This window comes from Protopterus annectens, chromosome 7.part0, assembly GCF_019279795.1.
Source record: "Protopterus annectens isolate FY-2018-M chromosome 7.part0, PAN1.0, whole genome shotgun sequence".
NCBI classification, from domain to species: domain Eukaryota; kingdom Metazoa; phylum Chordata; order Ceratodontiformes; family Protopteridae; genus Protopterus; species Protopterus annectens.
This window is the reverse complement of record NC_056739.1, coordinates 1,068,899,641-1,068,919,853: the sequence shown is the minus strand read 5'-3', so window position 1 is coordinate 1,068,919,853 and position 20,213 is coordinate 1,068,899,641. Positions and strand designations below refer to the sequence as shown.

The 20,213-nt window shown below is 40.0% G+C and overlaps 1 protein-coding gene across 1 annotated transcript in view; it reads right to left on the bottom strand.

Moving 5' to 3' along the window:
- Positions 1-20,213, bottom strand: part of BLOC1S6 (biogenesis of lysosomal organelles complex 1 subunit 6) — a 341,949-nt gene that overhangs the window by 239,348 nt on the left and 82,388 nt on the right. Inside the window, exon 3 of the mRNA XM_044077633.1 lies at positions 5,980-6,127. Coding sequence (XP_043933568.1) covers positions 5,980-6,127 — 148 coding nt within the window. The remainder of the gene's footprint in view (positions 1-5,979; positions 6,128-20,213) is intronic.

Below are 20,213 nucleotides of genomic sequence, written 5' to 3'. Positions count from 1 at the left end.
CTAAATTCATTGTCATGACCTTTAGAGGCTTCTTAATTATGCAATGACTGTTCCCTATTCGTGGTATAGGTCCTTGTTATTAACACAGTGTAATGTTAACTATGTTGCTCTTACTCTTTACATGTTTATATATGCTAACTCTGTGAGAAAAGGTTATGTATGGTTGCAGTACTGTGAACACGTCCACAGTATGGCATGCCAATCACAATGTATTTAGTGCTTTTGTCCACAATTTACAATGGATTTCCTCAGAACAATGCTATTATAAATGGAGGATGAAAGCATTAAATAAATTGTTATTCACACTCCATAGTATAGATGCTTTTTACATGGTTGGTGGATTTTCATTATTTTGGTTTTGTTTGTTCTTTGTTGATCATTAAATTTTTCTCAAAAATCATTATTAAATTAAAAACACGGACCTTTAAAAAATGACAAGCATAATAACAATAATACAATCATAAAAACTAATTAAAATTCTGATTTGTATCTGTACAACTTTAAGCAGTGTCCACATATCAAAGTATTAATGCAGATATTTTAATTGTACTACAAAGCAATGCAAAACACACATGAGCTACAATTTGATCAATGTATTCATTTTAGGCATGCTACCTTTAGAGTGTTGTTATATTCTACTTGTAGATACATTACTGCTGATCTTAACAACAAAAACAGACTTTTCGGACTGGTACAATATACATAAACGCTACAAGAACATAAGGCCAAGTTTTAATATCGTGTTACAAGGTATATTTTCCTACATCTCATTTCAGCCTGTGTTAAAGGGTAGTAAACACTTGTGACAGCTATTATTAATAGAAATCTGATCAAAATGCCATCCTGTTTAAAATGATATGGCCATCTTTTATACAAGAAAAAAAAACAGAATTTGTTTTAGCTAACCAAAACAATTACTGCTATAAAATGTCAAGTCCAACTTATAGGAACTGTAATAAAATGCTCAATGCTTTCCTGGCTCTGTGGCATAGATGAAGGGAGCCCTGACCATGTGACACAGGTGACCAAGGATTGATTAGAGGTCCAGACACTTAACAGGCCAGGTAGGATGGGAGGAGTGAAGTGACTGTCACTCTCTACTGGGGTTAGAAAGGGTTTCATGCACTTGGCAACACTCTGGGTGGGTGTGATTTCCTTAACAGGTGAATCCACTCCTGTGCTTTGGGGTGGGGTGTCACTTTTTGCAGGGAATGCCCCTTGCGGAAATGAGGGGATGTCCTTCGCGGACAGCCCATTGCCATGCCCTCCCCTAAATTGCACCATACACATAGGAATGTTAGGGCAGTAAAAAAAAAAAATCAAAACCCACACCGATGGCTATCTGAATTATGGCACATCTGACTTAAACCACTGTATAAAGTTTGAACCTTGAAATGTTCTTTCAAACTGATAGCTATACACTTATAATTAATTGATCCGTATTCAAACAGTAGTCCCCTTTTACAAAAGGGACTTTAAAAAAACATTTTAAAAGATAGTTTAAAGTACACTTTAAAAGATAATTAAAGTAAATGTCAAAGATCATGTAATGCATGGTCTGTTCAATAAATTATCAGGTTTTCTCTTAAATGTCCAAGTGTTTTTCATTATGCTTTTCTAACAACAAACAGTGTTATAATTATAGCAAAAAACAAAAGTGTTAACATGCGAAGGCTGGATTAACCAGAAGTCCAAAATGTAAAACAACGGAAGTATCCAGCCAAACACAGCATGACACAATGTATAAAAAAGATAAGTTTTATTAAATTAACACAGAGAAATAAAAGGAAAGGTGCTTCCATGCCTACCACAGGTGCTTCTTCAGATCTCACAGATCTACTGTTGCTTTACTGTTATAATGATGTGTATTCACCAACTAATTTACAGTCTTCTACCATAGATGGATATATTTTTATTTTAGAATGGTGCACTGGAAGTGGGAGGTGGACACTGTGAAAGGAAGGCAGTGCTGATACCAACTCTGAGAACTGTTATTCTTTAGCCTGCTATTGGTGTGCGGTGTCCAGCTAAAATGACTGGCTGCCTCAGTCAGCAAGGTTCACTACTGCTGCCATGCCTTTGTTTTTTTGCACTTTGTTGCTGGACCACTCACTAGCACCACTTCCCACACTAAGTTAAATAAGAGTATCATTAACATATCACTGTCATAATGTTGACCTTCGCCTGACACTACAAATTTCTAACCTTCATCCAGACTTCCTAAATATGAATCGAATGTTGTTTGTTCTCTGCATATCTCCTGGTTATTAATATCTTGTACTGTTGCCACTTATTTATTTGTTCCTACCCTTCACATTTTTATACTTCTCACCTCAGTAAACAGGTTATGTAGCTGCATTATTATTAAGCATTTCATCCTTTAAGATTAAAACTTTTCCAATGTGTACTGCTAGAATCTACTTCTAAAAGTTTAATAAAAACAAGTTTTGAGAAAAATGTAATGGCAGATAAAATATAAATTTAAAGCTGTGATTTGTGTCTGCATAAGTCTAAGAAGTGTCCATATACCATGACAGTAACAAAGACAGCTCAATTATACTGTTAAAGTACTGCAAAATATACCTGGACTATGATGTACTTTTTATGTACTCTTTTCAAACAGCCTTTCAGTATTAAGATGTTACATCTGATGCATGCAAATATAACTACAAAATAAAAAGGACTAGAACAATATGTAAAAAAGTTGCAGATATACATGGCTAAGTTCTACTGTCTCATTATAAGGTATATTTTAATACAGCTCATTTTAGTCAGTGTTAAGGAGCACTTAAGATTGTTACCAATAATAGTTATCAAAAGTGTTATCAAAATGTCATGGGCATTATGCGTCCAAAAAAAAAACAGCTATTACTATAAGGTGATGTCAAATGTCAGTTCTTCCAAAGCAAGCAGCATCTTTTTTTGTGATTTGTGGACTTGAGTTAAGATGTTCTAGCCCATCTTACAGAAACTGCAATAAAAATGGTAAACATCTGAAATCTCGGAACCCACTAAAGTGAGTCCTGAAAGATGAAGACCGAATGGCCAAATAACAGGCTTACATATACTTATTCTAAGTCTGAGATGAACATTTCCTGGAATATTCCCTTTTCCCTGAGTTATGGCAATCTCAGAGTTATAAGTTCATGGGTGTGGAGAGCTTGCCCCCTGCAAAAAAAAAAGAAGTTTGAAGGAGAAAAGTGATCATCGAGATTTGCTCTTTTTCTGTTTTTTTAGTCTTTTTATTTCAGCTTGTTGGCTGGACTGCTATTTACTTATTAGCAGTGTTGTAGGGCTCCCAATCTTTGTTGTTTTTAACACAATACATCCATTTTTAGTTAACAGAACAAAGTCAGTTTAGGTACTTTATTAATGTTTCACTGTGGTTATCATTATCCATATTTATATGGATACTGAATTAATAAGGTTGAGGGTCATTAATTATAACCAATATTTTACAAATTATTCTTCAGATCTGATATGCAATGTCTATCATTAGACTATGCAGAGCAGATCTGGGTCTCACAGATATATATTTATATGGTTACTGTCAGACATTTGGCGCTTAAAGAGGATCCTGCTTTGTACTCCGATAACCTAAATAATATAACTTGGGTGGCTTCCCCCACGCTGTTCTCAAATGAAAAAAAAAAAATGGTGGAGTAGTTGTCTTGAACAGCTGTACACAAAAGACAGCATTTACCATAACAGCAGATCTGGATAAGGAGATCCATCCTCGCCAGCTGTCGGATTAATGCTATGTGATAGGCAGTTTGGCATCTAAAACTTCCCTAGGCTATTAAATCTCTCCCCAGACTATTAAAACTCCTCCCCTATACCCATTATGCTCTGTATATGAAGGCCTTCCTCTCCAGATCTCTGGTATACCATACAAAGTACAGACAAAGCACAGAAATTGATCTCCAGACTAAGTCTGCAAGAGGTGGAAGAAGGTAGGTGGGTATGTTAACAACTACAGACATACACATCCAGATCTACTGTTATGATAAGCACATATTTGAGTTATGGAATGAGAAGGTACATCCTCATAGCATACATTTTTCTAGTACCAAATATAGTACCGACACAAGGACAGGTTCCCTGAGCGGAGATCTTATAAGAAAGGTACACTATAGAAAGGCCGTATTTATTTATTTGTCTTTGCTTACTGGAATGCTGCGACTAAGCTATCCTTTTTAAGAGGAGGACCAAGGAGAAAAGCTCCGTCAAATTACATATCATAGTAAGAAAAAAATGAAAATATAATTTATAAACCATGTAAACAGTAAATAACAAATGATGGTCATTCTCAGGTGATTACATGTAATTATAGAAAAATATTGATGATACAAAAGTTGAAGAAAAAATAAACTGCAAAAAAAAAAACATATGCAGTGAATAAGAAATAATGATAATTCTCAGGTGGGTAGGCTACACAGTTAATAAAACGGTGATAATTTAATACGTAAAGAGAAAGAAGGATATAGAGGTGTTAGTGACATAAGGTAGATTATGACCAACAGTGAGACTGGAGTATGAAAGATCAGTTATATAGAGAAAGATTCTTGGGAAAGGTCAGTAGAGATGGTTTTAGTGTAAGAAAAATGAAGGTTGAGTTTTGGGAGAATGTAACAAAAGTCAGTGAGCTGTACAGATGGAAGACAGTGTTTAAGGTAGCAGACTAAGCGAAGTAATATATGAAAAGGAGTAAAAAAAGCAGAGAAAACCTGGGAAGCTGGAACAAGCGTAGTGCTAGGAATTATGTAATTAGTCTATTAGTTTGTTTTTAAATGAGATGGGGGTAGGTATTTGCCTAACAGTAAGGGGAAAAGAGGTCAGCTTTCTAGATGTATATGTGGAATATGGGGATTCACTAGATACATAGAATGATTCTTTTTTTCTCAAGTAGATCTGTATCTGCTGAGTGAAGGGATCTTGTGGGGGTTTACCACTGTAGTACTGGAGTGAGGAAGGGCATTTTTCTGGAAAGAACAGGATTCTATGGGTACTTTTAAATGTGTGAACATGAAATACTGTGAGAATTCCAGCCAGTTTCATTTCTGAGGACTATGCAGTAGAGAGATTAATTTGGCTGTCTGGTAGTAAATTTAAATTTCATACTGTTAAATAACAGAATTTGAACATCGATGGAAACAGGAAATACCAGCAAGGTAGAGTTTATTCAAAGACTAGCCAAGCCCTGTGACAAAAATTTGAGACAACTACCAATGTGGGAAAAGCACAAGCCTATCTGCTACAATAGCATTAAATTCTGTTTTGTCTTCTACAATGAAAAGCAATGCTTTTCTTTTATGAGTGCTTTTTCCTATCTCAGTACATTCTGAATATTTTACAATTAATTGCTACACTGAGGCATGTCTAACTTAATAGTCTTGATGCTAGAATCATTCATGTCACCTCTGTACATCTTTCTTTTTGGGGGGCAGACAATGGTTACGTAGTTAAATAACATCATAAGCCACTATACTAGCAGTTTTATCCAATAACCACTTTTTATTTTTTGTCTTTTACATTTGTCAATTCAAAAATATTCAATGGCTAAAGTAGAAGAGGACTACATTGAAGCTACAGGGAAATTTATAAACAAAATCAAAAACAACCTCTATAAACTGATATTTTGTTTAAGCTAAACAAAACATGAAAAAACTTCGACTAATGGGGTATGAAGTTGACATAGTGGTTAAGGTGTTTACCTTACTAACACAAGGTGCATGGTTTGATTCCCACGTGGGGTAAATGGCTAGGCTTAACATGGTCCACAAGGGCAGTTAGCCTAGTATTAATATATGAACTTATGAACCTTTATGAAGGCTATTCATACACTACAAAGAAGAAGAAGCGACTGCTGTCCATAACACTCTAGAACTTGGCTTAAACAAAGCTTTAACAACATGTACATGAGAGGTAGACAGACCTGGACAATACAATATCCACCTTATGAAATGAAACAACACTTACGTAAGTTCATGTAAAGTCTTCTTTGAATGCTGAAGACCAGGTAAGTAATGTGAAATGAGACCTAAGGCTAGTTTTTCTACAGCATCCTTATTTACAAACGCCAGCTCTTCATCAGGTTTAGCATCTTCTGGAGAGCCATTATGGGTATCTGGGGAACAGAAAAATATAGGATTTAAACTTTATAGAAAACATAACATTAACAAACAAAAGTAGAATTTTGCTAGTAGAAAAAGTGTTTTGCCACTCAAAAAGCACTGGTTTAATTTACTACTACAGACAGTCTGTGCAATGTAGTTTATCTTCTACATATATGATAATTAAGACTGCATTACACCATTTCAGGAGTGTCTAGTTACTCACTTGTATTACTTTCATTGCCAGTCAATTTCAGCTATCTAACCTTCATAACAGCATAATATAACATGCACCTTTATATTAACCCAAAACATCATCACACTGGTTTCTCTGTGGTGTCACTTGTCATGATCAACTTGCAGAAGGATTCTAGATTTAGTCTTCATTTCTGGCAGATGGGAATGGCTCAGCTTAGATAGCTCATGTGGTCTGCTAAAGAGCTGAAGACTGAAGGTACATAAAGTACAGCTGTGTACACTTACCATAAATGTAGATGTTCGAGTGTATTCACTGTTGCAGTCATCACTTTTGGGTTACCTGCCTGCAGTAGCCCTCAGTCGGCCTGATTATCTAAGTCTTGGGTCCTGCTTCGGTTGCTGGCTTATCTTCCGTGATGTCAGGTAGTCAGGGGTATAAAGCATGCAGCCGACATCATTACATCAGTTTTTCTTGCCCCAGATGTCAGGTGTCCCCCTTAATGGAAAGCAATTAAATATAAATATACACGGTTATACCTCCAACAAAAAAGCAAATACACCAAAAAGCTTTTAAGTATAGTAAATGAGAACAGAGGTAAGCCAAAAGAAGTCAGGGGGCTGGAGGGAGGGTAACCAGGACTGCAACAGTGAATACACTCGAACATCTACATTTATGGTAAGTGTACACAACTGTACTATGTTCTTTGTGTTTCACTGTTGCAGTCATTACATTTGGGTAGAGTCCCAAAGCTAAGGATGGGAGGAGGAATTTAGACAGCATTAGGAGCAGCTATAAGGCCCTGCAAGAGTGCAGTGGCAAAGTCAGCTCTGGATTTAGAGAAAATTGGCAAATGGTAATGCTTGGTGAAAGTATGTACAGATCTCCAGGTAGCAGCTTCTAGGATGTCTCTGGTATGGACACCTCTGAGAAAGGTTGTAGAGGTAGAAGCAGCCCTGGCTGAATGGGGTCTAATCCCCTGTGGGATAGGTTTTCCATGGTGCTTATAGCAGAAATTAATGTAATGGCCTATACATTTAGAAATGGTTTGCTTTGAAATAGCCTTCCCCTCTGCCCCTGCAGCAAATGCCACCAGCAGTTGTTCCGATTTCCTTTGAGGTTTAGTCCTGTCCAAGTAAAATCTAAGTTGTCTGTGCACATCTAAGGAGTACAGTATCCGTTCCCCTTTGTTCTGTGGATTAGAAAAGAAGGTTGGCAAATTAATGGACTGATTAAGAGCCACACTGGATACCACCTTGGGCCTGAAAGAGGGATTGGTCCTGAGGGACACCCTGTCCGCATGAAAGATGAAGAAAGGCTCCACTGCCATAAGGGCCTGTAATTCAGATACCCTTCTTGCTGAAGTGATTGCTAAAAGGAAAGTGGTTTTCCAAGAAAGGAATTTTAACTCTGCAATTGCAGCTGGCTCAAAATTAGGAAGAGTGAGTTTTTCCAATACAAAATTAAGGTCCCAGGCTGGAGATGGGGCTCTCCTGGGTGGCCTTAAGTTTTTGGCCCCTTTGAGAAACTGCTTGAGCAGTGGATGAGAAAAGAGGGGTGGTTCTGTGTTGTAATGGGCTGAAATGGCTGAGGCGTGAATTTTGATGGAGGAAAAGGAAAGGTCCTTGTGAAGCATCTCAGTTAAGTATTGAAGAATCTGAGGTAAATTGGGCGCTGCTGTGGCCATCCCTTGAGTTTGGTTCCAGGCACAGAATCTTTTCCATTTTTCACCACAAGATTTTCTAGTACTAGGCCTCCTTGCCTCCAAAATGACATCCAACACTTGTTTACAAAGGGATGGTAACGGAGAGATTAGGTAATTAGCCAGGCTGCCAGGTTCAGAGTTTGAAGCTGGGGGGTGCAGAATTTGGCTCTCCTGCTGAGACAGCAGGGTAGGGGTCTGAGGTAGGTGCCATGGGGCCAGCTGAGACACACTGCGCAAGAGGGGGTACCAGTGTTGGCGTGACCCATCGGGTGCATTCAGTATCATCTTTGGTTTGTCCTGTTTGATCTTTAGAAGTACTTTGGAGAGGAGAGGCAGAGGGGAAAGGCATAAACTGATAGATTTTTCCAGCTGAAGGACAGAGTATTCACTTTCCAAGCTTGTTTGTGGGGAGTCCTTGTGCAGAATTTGTCCAATTAGGCAAACAGGTCTACATCTGGGATACCCCATTTGTTGATCAACATGTTGAAAATCTTTGGTTCCATGTTCCACTCATGTGGGTCCATGAGATTTCTACTTAGTTCGTCGGCCAGTGTATTTAGTTTTTCTGGCAGGAATTGAGCCTTTAGATGAACTTGGTAGCTCAAGGCTGTGTTCCACAGAGCCATGGCTAGTCTGCAGAGGGGGTAAGAATGGGTAACCCCCTGCTTGTTTATGTACCACATAACAGTGGTGTTGTCCGTCTTTACCATTAATTGTCCTGGAAAAATGTGGTCCTTGAAGGCTGTCAGAGCATTCTGTACTGCTAGCATTTCTTTTTGATTGATATGCAGGTGCATTTGACTTGGGTTCCATTTGCCCTGAATGCATATCCCTGCCAGGTGAGCCTCCCATGCATAGTCTGATGCGTCTGTTGTTAGGGTTTGGGCGGCAGGGGGTAGACTGAATGGTAGTCCCTTGTTTTGGTGGCAGGCCTCGGCCCACCAAAGGAATTCTAACCGTAGGCAAGGTATGATAGGAATTATTGCTTCTAGATCCTCCGAATGTTGACACCATAGACTTTTTAGATACCACTGCAGTTTCCTCATATGCATCATGCATATGAAATTAGTAGAATGCATGAAGCCATGAACCCCAAGGCTTGCAGTATTTGCCTTGCAGATAGCAGGGTTTTTGTGGCCACTAGTTTGAAGTAAGTTGTCAAATTAATTTGTTTCTCTGGCGTGAGGAAAGCCATCTGGGAAGTTGTGTTCAAGCTTGATTCCAGGAATACAATTTGTTGACAGGGTACCAGATGTGATTTCTTTTCGTTTATGGTGTTCCCCAGACAAGTTAACACCTTTTGTACAAATGCCAGATGATTTAGAAGTATGTCCTGGCTTTCTGCCCGAATTAGTCAATCGTCCAGGTATGGGTATATCTGATTATTTATTTGCCTGCAAAATGCAATGACTGGAGCTAGGCACTTTGTGAATACCCTGGGTGCAGTAGATAAGCCAAAGGGCAATGCAGAGAAATGATAGTGCATGCAGCCTGCTTTGAAGCGTAGTTATTTTCTGCAAGATTCCCTGATTGGGATGTGCAGGTAGGCTTCCTTTAAATCCAGTGTTGCTAACCAGGCATCTTTGCCTATCATGGGAAGCAACTGGTGAAGAGTTACCATCTTGAATTTTGGAATCACCAAAAAGGTGTTTAGGACAGACACATCCAGGATAGGATGCCATGAGTTGTCTTTTCTGGGTTCCATGAAAAGTCTTGAGTAGAAACCTTGTCTCTTTTCCTCTTCTGGTACAGTCTGAATAGCCTTTAATCTTAAGAGAGAGAGTACCTGCTTTTGAGCATCTGCCCACTGATTTGGGGGGTAGATCTGGCCAACCATTTGGGTTTGGTAACGAGTGGAAGTTAAATCTATATCCTTGTTAAACTATGTTTAAAACCCATTTGTCCCGGGTAATGAGTTCCCAGTTTTTTGCTTGAAGAGCAATGTTTCCCCCTAAAGGAGCAGTCAGTTGAGAAGCGCTTGGAAGTTTTAAAGTTAAGTCATTGAGACAGCTTACCGTAGGGGGGAGTCTTACTACTCTCCGATTTGGAAGTGGGAGCCCCCCACTGTTTAGTCCTGTGAGTACCCTGGGACTGGAGCCTGGGTGTTCTGCTGGTTCTGGGTTTGAACTGAGAAGGCCTGGAAGAGGCAGGAAAGTACCAATTTTTTGAGGGCCAATGCCTACTAAATCTAGGAGGCTGCACTTGTAAGAAATCTTTTAACAGTTTGCATAGATTTAGATTTTTCCTCCATCTTTTTAAGATCTTCTTCTGCTTTGTCACCAAACAGGCGGTCCTGATTTAAGGGAGCATCCAGCAATTTAGTTTTAACATGATCTGCCAAAGATTGCTCCTTAAGCCAAGCATGCCTTCTAAGTACAGACCCAGTGACAGCAGCCCTGCAAGATGCCTCTAGTGAATCAAAACCAAATTGCAAAGTATGTTTTCAAACCTGTTCAGCAGAATACATTAAATCCTGTAAATCCTTATTTTCAGCACAATCAGGAATCATCATTTTCTGTTTAAGCAATCCAATAATATGCTGCTGATACTTTAACATATGAAACTGGCAATTTATGGTCCTGATGGCCAAGGTTGCAGAGGTGTATACCTTCTTACCCCATCTATTCAGGGCCCTGGAATCTCTATCAGAGGGGGTAGGATTTTTGGCAATAGTAGCCTTAATGCCCTTGGGTCCCTGTGAAATGGTCTCAGGATCCGCAGTAGGATTTTTAAAAAGGAACTTGTGAGAATCAGGAACCCTGTAATATCTATTAAGTTTTCTGGGAGCAGGAGGTAAAGAGTCAGGGGCCAAGCTAGATTCCGAAAATGCATTGTCAACAATGTCCAGCACAGGAGGGATAGCTAGGGGCCTGTGTTCGGGCAGGAATATGAAATCTCTTAAGTCTCTTTTTAGAATCAAAGTAATGCTGGCTTTCCCAGTAAAAATGCTCCCTAGAAATATGCAAGGTTTCACCAAAGGAAAAATCCTCTGGGGGAGAAGCAGAGGGAATAGAGTCCTCTGCATCAGAATCCTCATAGGTAGATAAGGGTAAATCCTGGTCATCAGAGGAGACAGAAATTTTAGAGTCCTGGTCAGAAGTATCATAAGCAAATTCAGTCCTTGGTCTCTTAGAGGGGGAAGGTTGGCCTCCCCTGATTAAAGTAATAAGGTCTTCAGCCATTTTTCTCATTTGTTTTTTAGCCATAGAGCCCTGACCATGCAGTCTGGGCATCAGTTTCCTAGGCATGGTTTGAGTTTTAGGCCTAGAAGAAGAAGAAGATGACGTTGGTTTAATATGCAAGTCAGTAGACCTGAATACACCATCAGAAGCCGGTTATCTGCACAGCGGCTCCGGACCCATCCAAGGCAGAGACATCCACAGGTTCCACAGCTGAAGCATCTCACGGCATACTGGTCTCCGAATGGGTCTCAGTAGAGGCCTGTGAATTTGAAGTAGCGGGTATCAGGGGCTGCGAAAGCACCACACTGAGTACCGGCGAACTGGCGACTAGCTTAGGAGAAGCGTCGTTGGCAGCTTTGGACCTAGGCAGCCGGTCTCTGTCTTTATCTTTGCGTTTTTTCAGAATGTCGGTAGTTGTGTGGCTTACCAAAGACATATCTGGATAATTGAACCGAGTACCAAAATATTTAGAAGAGAAAATGTACAGACAACGAATAGTTTCGTGTCTTTAAATAAGGCACAAAACCGACAGCGAGGTACGTCGTGGTCAGGGCCTAGACAAGGAATGATAATCGTTATGAGGTATTTGCTTTACACAAGAAATACAATTATTGACTTTTACTGACATTGGTTTAGAGCAAGAAAAAGTTTCCCCAACGGGGTATTTAGCTTAGTTGAAGACTTCAGTTCTGAAACTTGAAAATGAAAATTTCAGGAGTCGGCCAACCGGCACTTAAGAACTGCTTCTACTTCGGGCACTGCACGGCAAGAAAGACTGATGTAATGGCGTCAGCTGCATGCTTTATACCCCTGACTACCTGACATCACGGAAGATGAGCCAACAACCGATGCAGGACCCAAGACTTTGATAATCAGGCCGACTGAGGGCTACTGTAGGCAGATAACCCAAATGTGATGACTGCAACAGTGAAACACGAAGAACATCATGCTTGAAGTTATAGGTCCTACTTGTTTGTTTAATCAATCACAGCTAGTCTGGATTAGGTCATCCGGCAACAGTAAGAGGAGGACAGACTGAAGAACGAGCATCCTGAACTTTATCACCAGCAGAAACTTGTTTAGCTTAGGCAGGTCTAAAAGGAGTGGTCAGGGTCTTTCCTTCTGTCCCAGTGATCAGGAACAGCCTTGAATAAAATCCTATTTCTTGGTCTTCTAGAGGGACTCTTTTTTTTTTTTTTTTTACTGCTTCTGAAGACAAAGTTTTCTGTAGGGTGGGGATCTACTAATGCTATTGTTATGGGGAGCATCTCTGTGAAAAGGGAAAGGATCTGAATTCTAATCTGTAATCCGAGGCAATAAGCTCCACCACCACGACCAGGTATGCATCTGACATAAACCTCTTGGTTTTGAAGTGGGGAAAAGTTCTCTCCTAACAGATGTGGGAATGGGAAGAATGGGAGAAAAGTGGGATAACACTGCAGGCTGGGTGCAGGACCATATCCCCCATCACTGTCTGTTCATTTCAGACTCTGCCACCTCATCATCACAGCCTCTCAAAGGTTCTTTTCTGTTTAAAATGCTTGCCCCAGAACTGTTTCTAATAAAAGGATCACTGGTCAGAAAATGTGTGTTGTATTTGTGTACAGAGTAATGGAAGAGTTTTACAGTATCCTCGTATCTTTCTCCTCCAGCCTTTTAAATACTTCCTGCTGTGTAGGAATAAATAAGAATTGTCCAGGGGAGCATTCAGAAGTTGCTCCTCAACATCTTCTGACAAGGACTGAATGCTGCGTTAAGCTAGTTCATGTGAATCCAGCTTCAGAGATGCATTTTCAAAGGAATCTTCAAAAGCCTGAAAGACTGAAAAATAGCTTTTGGTTTGGGTTGCCCGATATACAATTAATTCAGATAATTTTTTTTGAGTCTATAATGGCTCCAACTCCCAATTTAAAATGTTCTCACATAGAAATTCAGAGTCTCCCAAAGGAGGTATGCTCTAGGAGTGAAGAACACCCATAGACAAAGAGCTCTCTTCATCTGTCATAACCCAAAAAGGAATGCAACTGGGTAGAATACGAGGTCCTCTTCTTCTCAGATAACCAAGTTGGGCTGTTCAGAGCAGACCCCTTTATTCTGCTGGGAACAGTAGTACAAAAGGTAGCTAGCTCTCCCACGGGGGGAGGGGGGGGACGGGACACTTGTTGTCTGCCACATCTTTGTGTATTCTTTGTCAAAGAGCCAAAAATCAAAAACATCTCTGTCTGAAGCAGATGCCAGGAGAGCAGATGTTCACAGCTAGGCTACAAGTACAAAGGTAACAATAGTCAAAGGTTAAGTCTTTTTATTTTTATTAATTTGTTTGGAATTACTAAAGAAGCCACTTCCTTGTCAGAAGCATGAGGCCTATAGAGAAAAAACAGAAATAGAAATTATCCACGGAAGGAAAATTGTCTCTGCTGACATGAGACTCAAGCTTGTCAACTGTGGGTGCCAAGCAACTGGTATCTGGCCATGATGCAGCCAGGAAACTACTGAGGCCTTGGAAATCTGCAACACCAACGTCTCATTAACAGTCTTCAAAGGGGGCGGTGACAGTGTTGGCTTCTATCACTTGTAGATGGATCTTACTCAGAAGGGGTGTGAACCCACTGCCCTAGGGCCAAAAGCTTGTTTATGCTCTAATATGGCAACACCCAAGGGTGTTGAAGCATGAGCTCATTAAACAGCTGGCCCATTATTTTGCAGCCTGACCTCGAAAGGCTATGAAAGACATTGATCTAGTTCAGTGATGGCAAACCTATGACATGCGTGTCAAAGGTGACATGCCACGACATTTTCAGTGATACACCAGCATTCACCAACACCCAAGTTACCAAATAAACTGAATAAACAAAAATACAAGAAAAATGTGACCCTGCACTTATTAAAACTCGGCAAAAAAAAGTCATTAATTGATGTTAATCAAATAAAATGCATTGCATTCCACATTTTTTTCAGTTCAATTCAAAATTACTATGAAAATAGAGTAATTTTTTTGTGCACTGTTTTAAGCCCAGTTATCAGTGTGCATATTGTTTTCTCTATTGTAAGTCACTGATTTTTCTTTTACTTTTATAATACATAGCAGCACACATGATTGGACTGTATTTTTTTAAATATATGAATATGTAAAGAATTGTTTGACTTTTGTCCGGGGAATGACACGCCAGCAGAGTCGAGATAGGCATTTTCCAAATTTTTGACACGCTGAGCCCAAAAGCTTTCATACGAGGCTAAGCAATTCTGTCAGGTCCACGTCACTTGATCACGGAGATATTTAGAGAAATATGAAAATATAAATAAATGGCATATCAACATCATCTAATATTTCTAGTCACTAGATGGATATTATCATTGCAGTAGTGCTCCCCATTATGTAAGGTCTAAGATGAAATCTTTAAATATTTACTTCTTTATTCATTTATTAATGACTGGGAAAGTCTGACTGGGCAAAGAACCTTTTTCAGCTGAGGCCCTGGAGAAAAGCTCCAACTATAAACACTTAGAAAAGTAAAATATAAATCATGCAAAATAAAATTACATAGAGTAAAGGAAGTATTGACTAGGACTACAGCCACAGACAAAGACTGCAATAGGGAAGATTTGAAGATAAGGAGAAGAAATTAGAAAGGTAGAAAAATATAGGCAGAGAGTCAACATAAGTGACATATGAAAGGTGAAAAACAGAAGCTGAGAGTCTACGTAAAAGTGAAATACTTTATTCAGAAAATTATTTTGAAATGGAGGGATGGAAAAGTGTATATAAGGCTTGGGAGTCTGAGGGAGAGAAAAAAAAATGTTAGCCTAGAGTGTAGCAGGTCCACCCTTGTGAGGTGGGATAACAGCTGCAGTCCTCCTTTCTCCTGGCACAAAGCCTGTTTTAAAGCTATAGTTGACGTTGCCCTGATAAGTCATGTTTCAAGCAGTTTATCTGGCAAGCTGGGATACTGTCAGGACCCACTGAGGCTGTGTTTTTGGCCTTAGTGCTCACTACCAGGACCTGCATCCTGCTAATAATTGGAAGGTGGTTATGCTAGTAGATATTTCATGGGAGGAGGTGTGGGTGAAGTTTCTGCTGAATTTGTCAGTCAACAAATTCACTATGTCGCTCTGCTCAGTGAAGGTGGCAAAACTGACCACGTTTAGCACACTGGTGTGTGCTGTATTGGAGGTTTTGGATATAACTGTAGAAGGCCTTGTGGTTGTCTTTAGCCTGTGAGGGTATCTTGTCCTTGTAATTGGCCTTGCTGGACTTAATTGGCCCTCCTAGTTTCCTGTTTACTTTAATTAGAGAGCACGATGCTCACATTTATTACCCCAGTCCTGTCTATCCGTGGGCAGACTTTACATTAATGTTTCACTATCCCCACAACAAGAGCAGTCTGCTTTGCAAACTGGCCCTGCACATATTACAAAGGTACAGCTGTAACTTGAAAAAATACACAGTGTAAATTAATGTGACAATTCTTTTCCTACAAGACATCAAAATGCAAAAACTGAGTTAAATGATGTAAAAGCTCTGACTTAAATACAATATCATTAAAACAGTAGTCTTTCTTCAAGAAAGACCACTACACTTTTGTATTAGTTAGACAGGCTCCCCACTGGAATTGCTGTTGATGAGCAAATTATTCCATTAGAATGTTGTACAAAAGAAGGCTTATACGCCTGTTAGAGAAGTTAGCCTCTTGATGCAGGAGAAGTTTGCTTTGAACAGCAGCTCTGGGGAGTTTTTTTGCAGTTAAAATAAAGGACCTTCCAGAATAACTTGAAGTCTGGACACCTTCCATTAGGAATCCAGAAAGAATGAAGCTATTTGAAAGTACCTTTGGACTGTGTTAAAACTGGTATGAGACAGACTTTTGTTGGCTTAAAAAAGAGGCCATTTAAATTTCTTATTGTGTGTGCCAAATGGTTAACAAAAATGATTTCTCCTGTCATTTTTCTGTTTAGCAAAAATACATTGCTTTATAGACTGGTAGTCTCTGCTGCATTATTTGATACCATACCAGTGGATAATCCAAGTACAACTGCATGAGAACAACAGTAAAAACTGGGACTAGTTAATATCATACCTCCTGTCTGCTACTGTAGAAGTACTACAAGCCTTAACACGTTTAATAAATTATCACAAAAGCCATAGGCATGCATACACTGACAGAAAAGAAAGCAAACCTTAGTAACATTTTTTCATTTAAACTCATTATACATTGCACATTTGTTTTCTTTCTTTATAACAACTGTCATTCAGTCCAACATTACATACATTTCTCAGTTTCTGCCTTCTCTTAAATTTCACTCGTCCTGCTAAACATTACTCTGCAAGTATTGTTCTCACAAATTTCTATGTAATTTGCTCCTCTGAGTTCTTAAAGAACCCACTTCCAGTTCTTTCACCTCTATTACAATATTCAGTACTTCAGACTCAGTTTGTTTAGATTTTTACTTCCATTCTTGAGTAATTGCTTTTTTGGCAGCCAATAGAATTAAACTTAAGAAGGCCTTACTATGTCTAGACAATTTAGATCAGAAGTAGCACAAGCCTTGACAGCGTTCAGCTTTTTCAGTTATGATATGTCAAGAGCCTAGCAGATTATAAGACATTGATAGGGAAGCTTCAAAAGAAGAAAAAAATAAACAATTAAAAGTGTCATAGAACACTATACCAGCTTTTAAGACAGGGTGAAAGTGATGATGCCCATCATAAAGGAACACATGGAAAGTGCCCAGGCTACATAAATGGGGTGTATTACATAAATGTAAGAGCCAGGGAATTCAAAACTAGAAACTAGATGTTAGTTTTGGTCCTCTCCACAGAAATCAAGCATAAAATGTATAAACATGTTTTGGTTAAGTGGCAGGGCCCATTTAAAATAGCTTAAAATTAAATGATGTAAAGTACAGGGTTAGACACACTTGTAACAGAAGACCAGAACAGATAAACCCTATCAAAGTTCTGCACTTACATTTGAAGCACTGTTTGTTCTGTTAGCCTGTACCATATTAGTATGAAAAGAATGAGAACCAGCATCACTGACTCTAAGAAAAGCAAACTATGGACCAACCCTCCCTTGCAGGACCCATGGCAGCACTCGTTCACAGGTCAGCACTGTAAGAAAAGTTGATATACACTGTGAACCATGTGCCAGAAGCCAATGATACCATCTTTCACACTATACTCAGTGTGTAACGAGCAATGCTTGAAATGTAAACCAATGCTCTGAAACCATGGAAAGTATTGCAGATCCCTGTATTTAAATTAATGACAGAAAATGACGTAGAAATAAAACTGACCTTTTGCGTGCACTGCTAGTGGATGGAACACCATCTAAGCTACAGAAACTGCAGACTATAAGAGTTTTTGTTAAGAAGCAAGGAAGTGTTTTTAGAACTATCAGGCAGAACAAACCTGATTTGACACCATATTCAGCCCATTCCAGGAGAAAAGGTTAATGTAAAACCTTACATACTACTACTCACAGAGAAGGGCTGTTCTTGAGGAAATATCCACATCTTATGCAAACTGTGTAACAGAAGAGTCAAAGAGTGGGTTGAACAGTCCCAAACTCTGACAGAACAATCAGTTTTTTTAATGATTTTAAGAAGGTGAACAGCATTTCAGAAGCTGACATCTACCCAATGCCTATGGAGGACGAAAGGGGTACTGGCAAATCTCTTAACAGCTGACGCCACTGGTGCCAGGATGAGACAGCCTTCTGAACCCCAGAGGGCTTATTCCTGTGTACTGTCCACCCTTTTGGACTACATAGTTCCCCTGTAACCTTTTTAAAGCTCTATGTCAAGTATGCTGTTGCTTACCTAGATGAAGTCGTAATATACTCCGAAGACTGGAACCTCTATTTACCAAAGATACAGGCTACATTAGATTCTCTGAGGCAAGCCACATTAATAGTCAATGCCTCCAAAAGCAGATTAGGCATGACAGGTAAAACACTGAGGATATGTAACAGGTAAAGGAATTGGTCAGACGCGGAAAACAAATTCAGAAGCAGTAAGATACTGACCTTATTTCAGGCACTAAGTAACAAATGAGGGCATTGTTGGGTTAGTTGGATACTAACAGTAATACTTACATCTTACAGACAACAAAAAGGAAGGTAGCCTTGACAGTAAAATGGACACTAGAAGCAGATAGTGCTTTTAAACAGCTACAGGAAGGGTTACATTTAGAACCTGTTTTAGTATTCCCAGTTTCAGCAAACCTTTCACAGTTTATACTGATGCATCAGAGGTATACCTACAGCAGTGCTTTCATAAGACTGACAAAGGAATATCATCGTTTTTAAGTAGCAAGCTATGCAGAGCAGATACCAAGTGCTACACTGTTGATACAGAATGCTTGGCAATCAAGCAGACACTCTTATCAGGGGCTTTACACTATTCCCAGACCATACCTCCCCATGTGGCTACATAAGCAACAGGGCAAGAATATTAAACTTTGTAGCTGAATGCTTTCCCTAAAACAGCAGTCAGGCTCAGCCCACTACAAAGTAAGCAGATACATATGGCTCACAGTCTACCTACTGGGCCTGAAACAGAGGTATCAGGCTGGGGGAGGGGGGGGTAATTCATAGGTTCATACTAGGCTATCTGCTCTAGGGCATTTATAAGCCTAGCCAGAGTGTGTTTGGCTTTCGCCACCCATTTTAAATTTTGCTATGCCCTTTTTCGAGGTTAGTATACTGTGCCTCTGTCTAACAGTGAGACAGAAGTGATACCTGGGGTAAACCTACGATCTCCCATCCACTCATCAAGATTCCTCTTGAAGAGAGTCAATGAGGGACTCTGCCTAACCTGGACTGGGATTTTATTCCAGAGTGAAGGGAGCCTCTGGGTTATGAATCTGTCCCTCCAGCATGTCCTATTTATTTCAGTGCCGAGGTTCAAGTCTCTCGAGCGCGTAGCTCGATGGGATTTGGATTTTCTGAGGTGCAGCATGTCCATTAATTCCGGGTTGGACATGGCTTTATACATCAGGCACAGATCGCCTCTGAGCAGGTGGTATGCCACTGAGTAGAGCTGGAGTTTCTTTAACCGGGCAGCATATGGCATCTGTTTGAGCCCTTTGATCCTCTTGGTGAGGTACTTTTAGGGTCTTTCCAGTTGCTGCAGGTGTCTGGTAAGGTACATCCCAAAAGAGGCACTGTACTCAATTATGGGCCTGATGAGGGATGACTAAAGAGGCACGATGACCTCCCCTGATCTAGATGTGAATCCCTTCATGATTAGGTGGGCTATATAAAATGTTTTTCTAACCACTTTGGCCACGTGGTTGTCAAATGAGAGATTGCTATCAACTTGGGTCCCCAGGCCCCTAATTACTTCTTCTGTACTTAATGGATTACCACCTATGTGGTAATTTGTGGGCACTTTGTTTTTGCCAAAGGGGATGACTGTACACTTTTTGGCGTTTAGCTTGAGGCCATGGCTCTGGCACTAGTTGTCTGTTTCTATGAAGCCCTTTTGGAGGATGCTTGTGTCGGCTGGAGAGTCGATTATGGCGCCCAGTTTGCAGTCATCTGCGAACTTGGTCAGCCACAGTCCTTCCATGTTGGCTTGTACCTCCGAGAAATATATACCGAACAAGAGAGGTCCCAGGACTGAGCCTTGTGGGACGTCACTTGTAACTGGTTTGGAGTCTGACATGGCTCCAGCAATTCTAACCATGTGGGTTCTGTCCTTGAGCCAGTTTGCAACCCATTTAGTGACATAGGGGTTTACATTTAAGCTGGTGAGCTTATCTATAATGCCCGAGTGGGGTATTGTATCGGAGGCTTTTGCGAGGTCCAGGTAGGCTGTGTGGACCACCTTCCCCTCGTCAATGGCCTTGGTGACTGTTTCAAAGAAATTGACCAGGTTTAAGAGGCAGGATCTGCCCTTAACAAAGCCGAACTGGGTAGGATCCAGTGTCTGTAGGTCCCCAATATCTTTATTTATGAGGTCCACGATGATCCTTTCCACAGCTTTGCAGACCAAGCTAGTCAGGCTTATGGAGC